At 40.1% G+C, this 12,280-nt stretch overlaps 1 protein-coding gene across 1 annotated transcript; it reads left to right on the forward strand.

Moving 5' to 3' along the window:
• The first annotated feature begins 208 nt into the window (after positions 1-208).
• On the forward strand, positions 209-7,365 carry LOC121513855 (protein S100-A1-like). Its single transcript, XM_041793861.1, has 3 exons — positions 209-348; positions 5,059-5,225; positions 7,091-7,365. Exons 2-3 carry the CDS (start codon positions 5,085-5,087, stop codon positions 7,247-7,249), a joined length of 300 nt encoding a protein of 99 aa, XP_041649795.1. The 5' UTR covers positions 209-348; positions 5,059-5,084; the 3' UTR covers positions 7,250-7,365.
• The last annotated feature ends 4,915 nt before the right edge of the window (positions 7,366-12,280 follow it).

The raw sequence follows: 12,280 nt of genomic DNA on the forward strand, positions 1-12,280 counted from the left end.
ACATCTTGTATGACGCGCTTTGAATGGCCTTGTTGCTGACATGCTATACAAATAAGCTTGCTTTGCCTGCTCTCCATGGCAATGGTTTGACATGAGCTTCCCTTCGATGATCAGGCAAAAATATCCCCCAAACAAGGCCTGCTGCATCCTGCCTTTGCCTTATACGGTCTGCAGCGTTACCTGTGAAGCCAGGTTAGTGCAGCAGGTGACATCAGTACTGCCCAGGAGGAGGAGGAGCCTCTGAGATCCAGATCTGTTTGCACACAGGTGACAGGAGCCAATATAACTGATGAGATGAGAGCAGCAGCCTCAGCGAGCAGAGCAGCAACTGTCAGCACCCGTCTTCAGGTGAGTTCATACTGTGTGGGATCCTGACAACATTTTTAAAAGCTGTAGAGATCTGAGAGACGCTCCTGCAGAAGAAAAACAAAGCTAATATTATTTTATGTGCCTGGCATTTACATATCTGCTCCTACATGTTAGTGCTTCAGTTCCTGCATCGCTTAATTAACAGCGGCTTTGCATGTGACATTCAAAGGCGTCTAATGAGCTCACCGATCATGGTGGGAGTAAATGATTAACAGCAATTACAGAGACTAATGAAGGAATGTGTCTCAGCATCAGTCAGCAAAGCCATGCAGCATATATCTGCTCTCAGATATCACTTTTGGAGTTATTCATTCACACTCAGACAGGTAGAGAGCAGCGCTGCATTATTGATGAGAGCACGTCTCTGTGCATATGGACGGATAAGAATCAGACAGGCTGAATGATGAAATGAGACCAACCTTAGCAGTTAAACCTCAGCAGGAAGTTAATGTAACTTAATGCATGCCAGAGATCTAAATCTAGTTTAAGGACAGGCCGGGTGCCCAGCAGGAGGTCTGTCCTTTTGTCCTCAGCTGGTTCATGAAGGTGGGGGGGTGAAAGGACTCAGCACCCCCATGTAGGAGCTTCTCGTGTGTCTAAGTGTGGGTGTAAGGTGGGGCGTTTCAGCTGATTTGACGCTCGGTTAGATAGTGTGGGTTTCTCCTGGTTCTTAGGTTTGTTCAGCACAACTATCAGCTGCATTAAAAAAGTTCTGAGCAGTATGACTGTGACTGATGTGGGCAATGTTTGCCTTCTAAAAGGAAAGCCCAGTAACTTTAAAAATTGTATTCTTTCACACACTTGTTGATCATTTTATTAGGTACACCTTGAAAGTTCTGGTTTGGACTCCCTTCTGCCTTCAGATGTTCCCTAAATTCTTTGTGGAGTTGTTTCAACAGTCTTTGGATATTCATTGAATTTTTTCTCCATAGTAACATGATTGCATCAAGTAATTGTTGCAAAGGGGATCTATGGGGTTGAGATCCGGCAGCAGTGGAGGTCATTTAAGTTCAGTGTTCATTATTGTGTAGAGGAATCTAGTTTGAGGTGATTTGAGCTGTGCTCTCCTGCTCAACGCAGCCATCAGCTGATGGTTATACTGTGTGAAAAATGAGGCATGGACACTGCAATATTTAGTTGGTACTTAGAGCCCAAAAGTGTGTTGATAAGAGAGAGTGTGTTTCCAATTTAACCTCCGAAGACTCTGCATGCACATATGAGGACATTACATTTTGGCTTACAACAAAGTAAAAATTGTATTAGAATTTTTTAAATAACTGTCTGGATTGTCCGTTGAAGTTTAAATAATTTGCTTAAAATGTTGGGATACGTTGCTCTTTGGGTATTTTGGGGAATTTGCTTGGAAATTATCAAGTATTTTCATGAAAATGTAGGGGATATGATGGCATTTTGGAAAGTTTCATTGGAAAATTTGGAGAAATTGCATTTTCATTCATTTCCTTTTTTTTTTTTTTTTTTTTTTTTTTTTTTGCTTTTTTTTTGCATTTTTCATGGGAATTTGGGAAATTTATATTTTTTTGGGAACTATATTGGAAATTTAAGATAGTGTTGTCCTTTTTAATTTTGGGGGAAATTTTAATGGAAATTTTAGGGGATTTTTTGTTTAGATGTTTGGTTGTTTCCATCATTTTTATGGAATTTCAGAGATTTTAATTGTATTTTTTTTAATTTGTTGAGAAATTTTAGGGGAAATTTGCATTTGTTTTTTGGGGGGAAATTCTACTGGAATGATAAAGGCTTATTATACATTTTTACTGACAGATTTGACGACTAATTAAAGATACTTTTAGGTAATTTTTATGGTAATCACAAATAAAATGTTCACAGGAATTTTGTTATTTTCATGAAATTTGAGGGAATCTTGAAATTTTGGGTAGAAAAAAAATACAAGAAAATTATTTTCTGAACCAAGGTGAGCCGAGGATTTTCAGTTGCTCATATTTCAATATTTGGGACTGTTTCATCGGAAGATATGTGCTAATTTCTCTGAATTTTTTGCATTTTTTTAAATGTATTTTTTATGAAATCTGAGGGAATCTTGGATTTTTGAAGGAAAAAATAAAGAAATTTCTATTCAAAAATGAGGTGAGACGAGTATGTTCAGTTGTTCGCTAAATTTCTTTATTTGGAAAAGTTTCATTGGAAGATTTGGGTAAATTACTTTGAGTTTTTTCTTTCTTTCTTTTTTTATGGGAATTAGGGAAATTGCTGGGAACTGCATTGGCAATTTGGAGGTAGGGGTTGTACTTGAAATTTTTTGGATTTTTAATGGAAATTTCCAGGGATTTGTTTGGATGTTTTCATCATTTTCATGAAATTTCTGACAATATTTGGGCCCTAAATCACTAGCTCAACTTTTTTTTCTGTTGTCCCCTGATGATGGAATGAATTACCTAACTCCATCCAATCCCTTTCTACAAAGCTAAATAGTCATCTTTAAAGAGAACACACTGCACTTAGCCAGACTATTTACTGCTGTTGTTCCTAGTGGTGGAATGAGTCTCCCACCCCACTCCCGCTCTACTTCTAGGGGTTTACACCTTTGCTGTTGGCTGTGTATTCTCAATTACAGTAATAGCTAAAGATTTCCTACCAGCCACGCTGTAAAAAGCCATATAACAACAAAGCAAATGTCCACTGAATTGTTTTATGATGTTTTAACAAAAACTGATGGACTGCAGATGCTCAGTAAAACTGTGCTGTGTCATCAGCTAATCATTACCTTTGCAATAAGACAAGCCAAATAAGAACGGAGGTGGAAATGTGATCGCCTCCATCCTGGAAAGATCTTTTCACATCCTTTTGATATTTTCTTCACCTCTTTTTCATTTTTTCCTGCACATTTAACAGAGTTACAGATAAGAAAAATGAAAATCACTATAAAACACAGATGAAGCAATCCTGAGCATAAAGTTAATGGTCAAAAAAACAAAACATCAACCCAAAGCACCTTCCTCTAATGCCTTCAGTCAACTCTTAGAAAGATTTAAAGAGTCCACTTACCCAAGACAAAGTCTCCTGTAGATTCCAGGCTGCAGGAGCAACATGCCTGAAACCCCTGCTGCAGTTAGAGCAGTTTTATGCAGAGCCATATTAAAGGTGTCCATCAGATCCTGGAGCTACTACTAGACTGCTTGAAAAATAGGTCTTTGTCCACTTTTATTCATCAGAGCATCAGCTTACTGTGACCTGACCAAGCTGACACATTGTGCCTTTTTTGATTAAAGCAGCTAAATATACCTGAGAAATCTCCTGAAACTGTTACAGAAAATCATTTTCTTCCTCTCATCAGGCTGCTCTTTAAATGAGAGAGAGTACAAAGATAATGAACATTCATGTTTACAACTTACAGCCTTTACCTCAGCACTACTCCCACGTTGGCTGATGTTAATGGTCAGTTTATTCATTTCTGGAGAAATGAAGCAGCCTGATATTGATTAATAAATGAACAGTCCCAGCATGCTCTGCCCCTCCCTGTGACACACAATGTGCTGTGGAGCATGCTCAGTGAGCCCCTCTTGTAAACAGACTGGTTGTTTTAGGCTCTCTCCTGTTCATGTTTGTCTGCTGCTGTTGTTCAGTGAGTGCAGATGATTATCAATGTAATTTAGCAGCTTTATCATGCTGATTTAGATTGTTTTGATACATGACATAGTTAATTAAGTGTCCTTCTCATGTAATTTTATTTATGTCAGATTTGTCACTCCATCATTAATTTTCTAGTATTTATCTCAGGTCAGAGCATCAGAGTTGCATCCCTGTATGTACTCATCAGACGCAAAAAAATCTGAGCAATTGCAGATTTAGCTTCACTTGTAAATGTCTGCATGTGTGCACAGACCAAATGTGATTTATTCAGGCAACAATGCAACAAATTAGTCCATGACTTGGACCAAACTAAATTAAATATCATGCAAAAACACCCACAGAATTAAAAGGTTATGTTTCTTTTTCATTGAAGGTAAAATAATAGTTTGCAGAAGTTCTCTCTCTCTTGCATCTTCAATGTTTTCTCAGCCCCCCCACCCCACCCCCATGAAAAAGAAAGTGACAGAGAATAAATCAGAGGATTTCATAATCATGCATAGACGCGTACAAGCTCAAAATCTCAGAAAGTGAAAGCAAGTCCTCACTTTCCAGTGGAGTCAAGTTTCCCAAAAACTTAGAGAAGAGCTACTAAATGAAGTACACAAGCCTAGAGTTCGATATTTTAGATTTGTCCCAGTTCTCAGCTGACAGGAGTCGCTTATTTGATAGATGATCAAGCTACAAGCTGAAACATAACTCTGATGAAAGCAGGCGCAGGATTCAGCTGAGCATCTAAATGAGGATGTTTGGAGGTGATGGCTGCTCAGAGCAAATGTGTGCCTGCAGAGTGACTTCTCCGGAGATTTCCATCTCCATATTACTTTTCAGCCTTTTGTCCTACTTTCAGGGAATTTTGCAATATGCATTTATTTAGTGCATCCTTTGGAAACCTGATCACTGCAGGGATAGAGACTTTATCTGCACCAGGGCAGCTGCTGGTCCTCTGAGTCAGACTTTATGACTGATGTGATCTAACCTTTCCTTGCAGCACAACCAAAATGTACCAAGATCTCCTTAGAACCTGAAGTTTAGAATTAAAGTGCTTGTTTCAGTGATGACTTTCTTTCTTTGTCCTTCTAGGCTTCAACTCTACCAAGGACTAAAACATGGCACCCTTGCTGCAGGAGTGTATGGAGGACCTCATCAAGGTGTTCTACTCCTACTCTGGAAAGGAGGGAGACAAATACAAGCTGAGCAAAGCTGAGCTGAGGCTCCTGATAAAGGAGGAACTGGGCGATTTCCTGGCTGTGGGTATCCATCCCATTTCATCTTCATATTTGTATTTTCAAAAAAGTGCTGTGTTTTAGGATTTAAATCCAAATATGAAACTCTTTCTTATATACTCTATAACTCTTAAGTTGATATACAACCCCAATTCCAAAAATGTTGGGGCGGACTGACTGTCTCATCTCATAAACTCGTACTTTATCCACAACAACCCATCAGATGTTGAAACTAAGACATTTAACTATTTCATGAACATAAAAGCTCATTCTGAATTGGATGGAGCAACACTTTTCAAAAAAGTAGGGACAGGGCTGTGTTTACCATTGTGCAGCATCCTTTCTTCTTTTAAAAGGAACGCTGCATGATCAGACCAGTTCATCTTGTTGGATAGATATTTGTATCTCTCATGTGTATATTGAACAAAAAAACTCACTAGATATCTGCATTTTGAGTAATTTGAGTTTATAAATTCATCAGGAGGCCGCCACGCGCTGTGATGTCACTGTTCCGCAGTGTTCGCCGTTCCTATGAAGTAACCACTGGTAGTCAGTGTTAGGGCTGCACGTCTCACGCACAGAGAATTCTAAAACTTGAGGTTCTTCTGCTTTATTATTTGCACCACGAGCAGTTATCTGTCCATCTAGACAGGAAAATGATAAATACAGAGCCATACTTGCCTTCTTGTAGCAATTATTTACGTCCACGTCTGCAGAATCTGTTTGAAATCTGTTTCATGATGAACCAGATAAAGACCCCAAGCTAAATGTGTCTGTTTAATAAAGTTGTTCCCCGAACTTCTACTCTTTATGCAGCTTTCTGTTTCCACATGGTTCAGGTAAAGATAAACACAGTACAGAAGCACTTCCAGTTTGCACTTTTCAAAGTAAAAGTCCACTTTAGCATTTCTTTGGAGAGGCTCCGTTTGTATGTACATACTGCTTTTATTTTGCAAAGCTCCCGGCACACTTCAGCTATACACTGAATCTAGTCACTTGTAGAGGGTTTACTGAGGTAAAACGTAGGAGGAATGACAGAGCTTTGACAGCAGGGAGACAAAACCAACTGAACCAAACTAAACTTGTGTTTGGTATGAACGCTGTTATGGCAGCAACAGCTGCAAGCAGAAAAAACGTCTGAAAACGGTAAATGGAAACGGCGAAAATCACTGCGGAACTGTGACGTCACACCAACAATATAAACTTGTCTGATCATGCAGAGTTCCTTTTAACAACAGCCTGTAAACGTCTGGGAAGCGAGGAGACCAGCTGCTGCAGTTTTGAGAGAGGAATGCTGTCCCCTCGGGCTGCACGGAAGTGCAGGGGTTTTTCGCTGTTGCCTGACTACAAGAAGGTTCCTGGTTCGCTTCCCAGTCAGGGCCTTTCTGTGGCGGCTCTCCCTGTGCATGTGTGCGCTCTCTCGCTTGTTATGTTTATTGGTGGCTCTAAATTGGCTGTAGGTGTGAATGTGAGTTTAAACTGTTTGAATTTTAGTCATTTTTCACACATTTCCCCCACCTTTATGCCAATGTTAGTCATTTTCCCACTCAATTTTTGCCACGTTTTTGCCCTTTTTTTTTTTCCCATTATTGCCACCTGTAAGTCATATTTTTTTTGTCATGTCTCACCCAGTCATCCACTTTTTCTCCACATTTTGACACTTTCCACCCAGTTTTTTTGCCATTTTTCTGCCTGTTTAACTCTGTTCACCCACTTATTTTTATTGCCACTTTCCCCCACTTTTCACCTCTTAGGTTGTGGCTCTTGCAAAGGTATCTTTCAACAATTTTGTGTTTTAGTTGAGCAGGGTTGAGTAACACTGTCTTTAATGAGAGTGAAAATTAAACCCTGTTAAATTTGATGGTGACAGTCTTGTGTTTTTGTTTCAGGCCAGCAGGGATCCCACCATGGTGGATAAGATCATGTGTGACCTGGATGAAAACAAGGATGGACAAGTGGATTTCCAAGAGTTTGTCATCATGGTTGCTACGCTCACTGTTGCCTGCAATGATTTCTTTGTTGGCTTGGTAAAGGACTGCCAGCAGTGACACCATGCTGGATGTAAATTTCTGGGTCCTCACTGACGACACCTTGTAATGTTGTAAAGACGGATCATTGTTAACCAGTGTCACAAGTCTTCATCTTAATAAAGATGTTCACTCTTCATATGTCTGCTCATTTCTAAAGCTCTGCCTTTAAATCTCACAGAGATGACAGAAATCTGTCTCCTCAGGCCAGCTGAAGTAGAAAGGCTTCTCCTGTCAGGGTTAGATCCAGATTTATTAGACTCTGTGAATCTGAGTGAATAGAAAAATTAAAGATTAACACTGAGAGCTTATCAGCAAGCTTGAGCACCACCCAGTGTCTGATGGAGGAAATCCATGATGGATGGGCACATTATGAGGTTTGGACGTCATCGCTTCCTCCTGCTCTGGCTGATCTTTCTGGTTTGTTCTGAAAGGAAAAAAAGTGGGTGAGCGTTTAAGTGACGTCAGTCCTGAAGCCTCAGACATGCTCTTCTCTCATTTACCACACACACACACTGCTTCTGTTTAAAAGAGACAATACTCTGAAGTCATTTCTTTAAGCTTTGAATTCAGACATCTGAGGCTTTTATCAGAGCGTTTAGGTGTCTTTGCATTCAGAAAGTTGCATCACATTCATACGTCAGCTGCTTAATGACTCAGTTTCATCTGTTCTGCAGGATGATTCACTCAAATTAGACACCCACCACTCCAAACAACAGAAAGTTCAGTTATTTTTGGATGATGTGAATTATCACTCCTGGAGTGAAACATGCATCAGAGTTTACAGTGGTGCACACTGATGATGAAAGCACAGGAGGGCTGCAATAAAAGGATGTTTGCATGTCGCCACCCCACAGCTGAGCATATTCTCTTTCAAAAGATTTATTCTGAAAGTCCTCCTTGGCTTGTTCTGCTAAAAAAGAGGGAGCAATGCTCAGTAGGTTGCTTGCAGCCTGTGTTGACTTATTGAGGGCATTGATGATATTCACTTGTTTGGTTGAAGCCTGTCCTATATTCTGGCCCTGAGAGCTATAAAATGTGGTGGCTCCATCTCTGACTTCTTCCTGGATTTCTGGGTTGAGGCAGGGGTGTGTCTTTGCCTCTTTGCTCCTTAGTATCTGTATGGACTGGCTAATGGGGCGAGTTACAGAGGCAGCAAACTGTGGAGGGTCAATTGGTGATATCCAGATCACTGATCTGGACTTTACTGATGCTGTCCACCTAGCTTGGCAGCGTAATCAATGGATCTGCTAATTGTGAGGTTGAGATCAACCGCAGTCTTGGTCTCACGCACAGAGCGATGGCTTCAGTATGACAGGTTATGTGGTGCTCGTGGTATCTGAGCATGTGGACAAAAATCAGTCTTTTGGTCCTCTGAGTCTTACCATACTTTTTTACTTTATTCCAGACCCACTGGTCTAACTTCAGCATACATACTGTACAATACATAAAAAAAAACAACAAAAGGATAAAATCACATCCATCATTATACTCCTGTGAGCTTTAACTGATAGCCAGAGGTGCCAGCCGGACTCCTTTGTGACTACTTCCCTTCGTCACATTTCCATTGGCTAGACTGTGTTTAATGCTGATGAGCTCGGTGGGTATGAGTTGTGTGAGCTGCTGGATATGGGACGGGCAGTTGCACTGCTATGGGCACTCGGTGCACTTTCCTGGGTCTGATCCAGCTCACCCCATACTGGGTGTCCCTGACCCAGAGGGGTCAGCTGGGAGAATACCCAGAGAGATGGGACATGGGCCTGGCACGGGCCTGGATGATGGCCAGAGCTGTACAGGACCTAAGGACCGTTTTACCTTGGAGCTCCTCCTACTTAGTCTTACCAACTAAAAATGCTCTAAAGGGATGTTGTCACAAAGGAGTCCATGCGTCGTCTCCAGCCATCAGACAGCATCCAGACCTCACAAGAGTATCGTAAGAGAGGGAGGACCAAGAACTGAAAGAATTTATTCAGCATCTTGAATTAAGCCGGGCTCAAATCAAGATTAAGACTCTAAAGAATGAATAAATGAAAGAATGAAAAATATGTAAAGCAAAAACAAAACTGTTTTGTAACACTTTAATCTGCACATTCAGACTAAAAAACCTCTGTCTAGAAAAAAGTCACTGCATAAAAGGTAGGAATGGTCATTTCAGTTGGAGTTAGCTGTTTATTATAAACAGTAAAGTGGTCAGAGTCCTGTCTGTTCTCTATGCAGTAGTTCTCTGTTGTACACGGGCTGCCATCAGTTATTAAATGCATTCTCTTTAATATTCTTAAAAATGATCAGAAACAAGAATTTGTGCTGAGTGAGATTTCTGACTGATAAATGTCCAAGTTAGATCATTCAAAAGCTGCAAACATGAGCTACAGACCAAACGTCTGGAATCATTTCAACCCTAGACTCTCAGGGTTCAGACATCACTGTGAAATGGGACTCTTAAAAGTTGAGTGTTTGTTGTCCTTACTGAAGAAAAAGGTCATAACGTAAGAATGGTGACAGATCACTGTGTTTAGAAAGGTGACGGGGTTTCAGAGCAGCTAGAAAGCTTTAAAAGGAACCCTGCATGACCAGACAAGTTCATCTTGTTAGATATTTGTATCTCTAGTTTGTAAATTGAACTAAAAACCTCACTAGAATCTGCATTTTGAGTAAATTTGAGTTTATAAACTCACCAGGAGGCCATCATGTTTTGGTGCTGGCGCTGTGACACCACAGTTCCCCAGCGCTCCTAACTGTTCCTCTGCAGTAACCGCTGTTTCAGACCAGCCGACAGTGTTAGGGCTGCATCTCAGAGACGCTGCACGTCTCACGCACGGAGAATTCTTAAATTTGAGGTCTCCTCTTATTTTTTTATTTGCACCATGAGCAGTTATCTGTCCACCTAGACAGGAAAATGATCAATGCAGAGCCATATTTACCTTCTTGTAGCAAATATTCATGTCCACATCTGCAGAATCTGTTTGAAATCAGTTTCTTGATGAACCAGATGAAGACCACGAGCTAAAATGCGTCGGTTTATAACATTGTTCCCCAAACATCTAATCTTTCTGTTTCCACACAGTTCAGGTAAAGGTAAACACAGGACAAAAGCACTTCCAGTTTATTCTTTTCAAAGTAAAAGTTCACTTAAGCATTTCTTTGGAGAAACTCCCCTGTATGTACATGCTGCTTTTATTTTGAAAAGCTCCCAGCACGCTTCCACTATTCTCTGACTCCAGTCAGGGAGTTTTATTGAGGTAAAACGTAGGAGGACTGACAGAGCTTTGACAGCAGGGAGACAAAACCAACATCCAGCAAACTGGTGTCTGCTATAAAAGCTGTTATGGCAGCAGCAGCTGCAAGCAGAAAAAAGGTTAGTGCACACAGCACTGTGACGTCACACTACCAGCGCGCATCAAAACATGGCAGACATGCAGATTTCTAGTGAGGTTTTTAGTTCAACATACATTTGAGAGATACAAATATCTAGATGAACTTGTCTGATCATGCAGGGTTCTTTTTAAATTTATAGTTGATGTTTGTCAAAGTACGTGACGGATTGAATTTTATTTTATAATGCAGTCGGTTAAAAGTAGATTAATAGTGATTAAAACAGTTGTAGTGACCTGGAAATATGATTTCCTTGTTAAAAGGGTCATTAAAGCAATTGTTAAATTCATGTAGGGTTAAAAATGGTTACAAAGACTTAAGTGTTAAAAACAGAATCCTTTAAAAAAAAAAGGTGTAAAACGCTTTAAAAACTGTTTATGAGTTGAAAGTACTCTAAATGTAAGGATTTTCCTGTCAAAAGTAGTTTATCTGTGATCTACCTGCTAAGCCTGTCTGAGAAATGCTGCCTGTGATTGATTAGTCATGCCTGTTTAGGTCAGAAGGGGGAGCTCTCGGCCATGATGCCTCATTCTTGCTGAAGCTGCCTGAATGGAAGCGTCAGGGCATCTTCATTCATATTATCATTTCTCAGCCTCTGTACACTGAAAAAGTAAAACATGAAAAATGAGGTAATCAATCACACGAAACATTTTGAATTGAATCAATTAAATTTTTTTTTAATTAGGTAAATGTAATTTTTTTAAGTTCATAGAAACTATGTTTAAAGGTTTAGCTAACCTAATTATTTTAGATTGTCCTAAACTAAAAATAAAAATTTCCCTTAATCAACCAATATAAATATTCCACTCATTTGAACTTAAAATGTTTAAGTTCATACAACCATTTTATAAAGGTTGTAGAAATTAATTTAATTTTTTTAGGTTGTTTCTTTTAAGAAATAATAGTTGTTTTTTAGGGGTTGCAGGAGGTGGTGGAGGGGGCTTTAGCCTGTCCCAGCCAATTTAGAGTCACCAATTAACCTAATGAGCATTTTTTTGGAGGTCAGAGGAGGCCGGAGTACCTGGAGAGAACACGTGTGCACGGGGGGAACATGCAAACTTCGCACAGAAAGGCCCTGACTGGGAAGTGAACCAGCGACCTTCTTGCTGTGAGGCAACAGCGCTAACCCTGCATCGCCATGCCTCCCACAAGTCTTGAAAGTCAACTCAACACATTTTTCCTGAAAACTCCTGCTACTTTGGCCCAATGGGAGAGCAGAAATGTATTAAAGGGGACATATTTTGCGCTTTAAGACAAGTTTATATTGGTCTCAGAGGTCCCCAAAACATGCCTGTGAAGTTTATTGCTGAAAAAACAGTAGTATAAGATTCTTGCAGAAAATGGATATCGCCCTCCTGATGTTTCAGGCACTTCTATCCAAAGTTTAGGACCTGACTGGGATTCAAACCATCAATCTCCATGTTCAAAGTCAGCAGGGTAACCCACTGAGCTATTCAGCATCTCTCCTGGTGGCTAAGAGGAGGATCAAGAGAGTTCACATATTTTTGTTAGAAAAACCTGAAAAAGTGATTTTTGCATAATAAGTCCCTTTTAAAATACTGCAGTGAAATTGCAACCATGTAAAAACAAGAACATCTCAGAAAACGAGAAGCTGACAGCTTCTGAACTTGGGCTGACATATTTGTAACCTCTGGAGATAAACCTCAGTAATAAGTGCAA

The sequence above is a fragment of the Cheilinus undulatus genome, linkage group 8, assembly GCF_018320785.1.
Source record: "Cheilinus undulatus linkage group 8, ASM1832078v1, whole genome shotgun sequence".
In the NCBI taxonomy this organism is placed as follows: domain Eukaryota; kingdom Metazoa; phylum Chordata; class Actinopteri; order Labriformes; family Labridae; genus Cheilinus; species Cheilinus undulatus.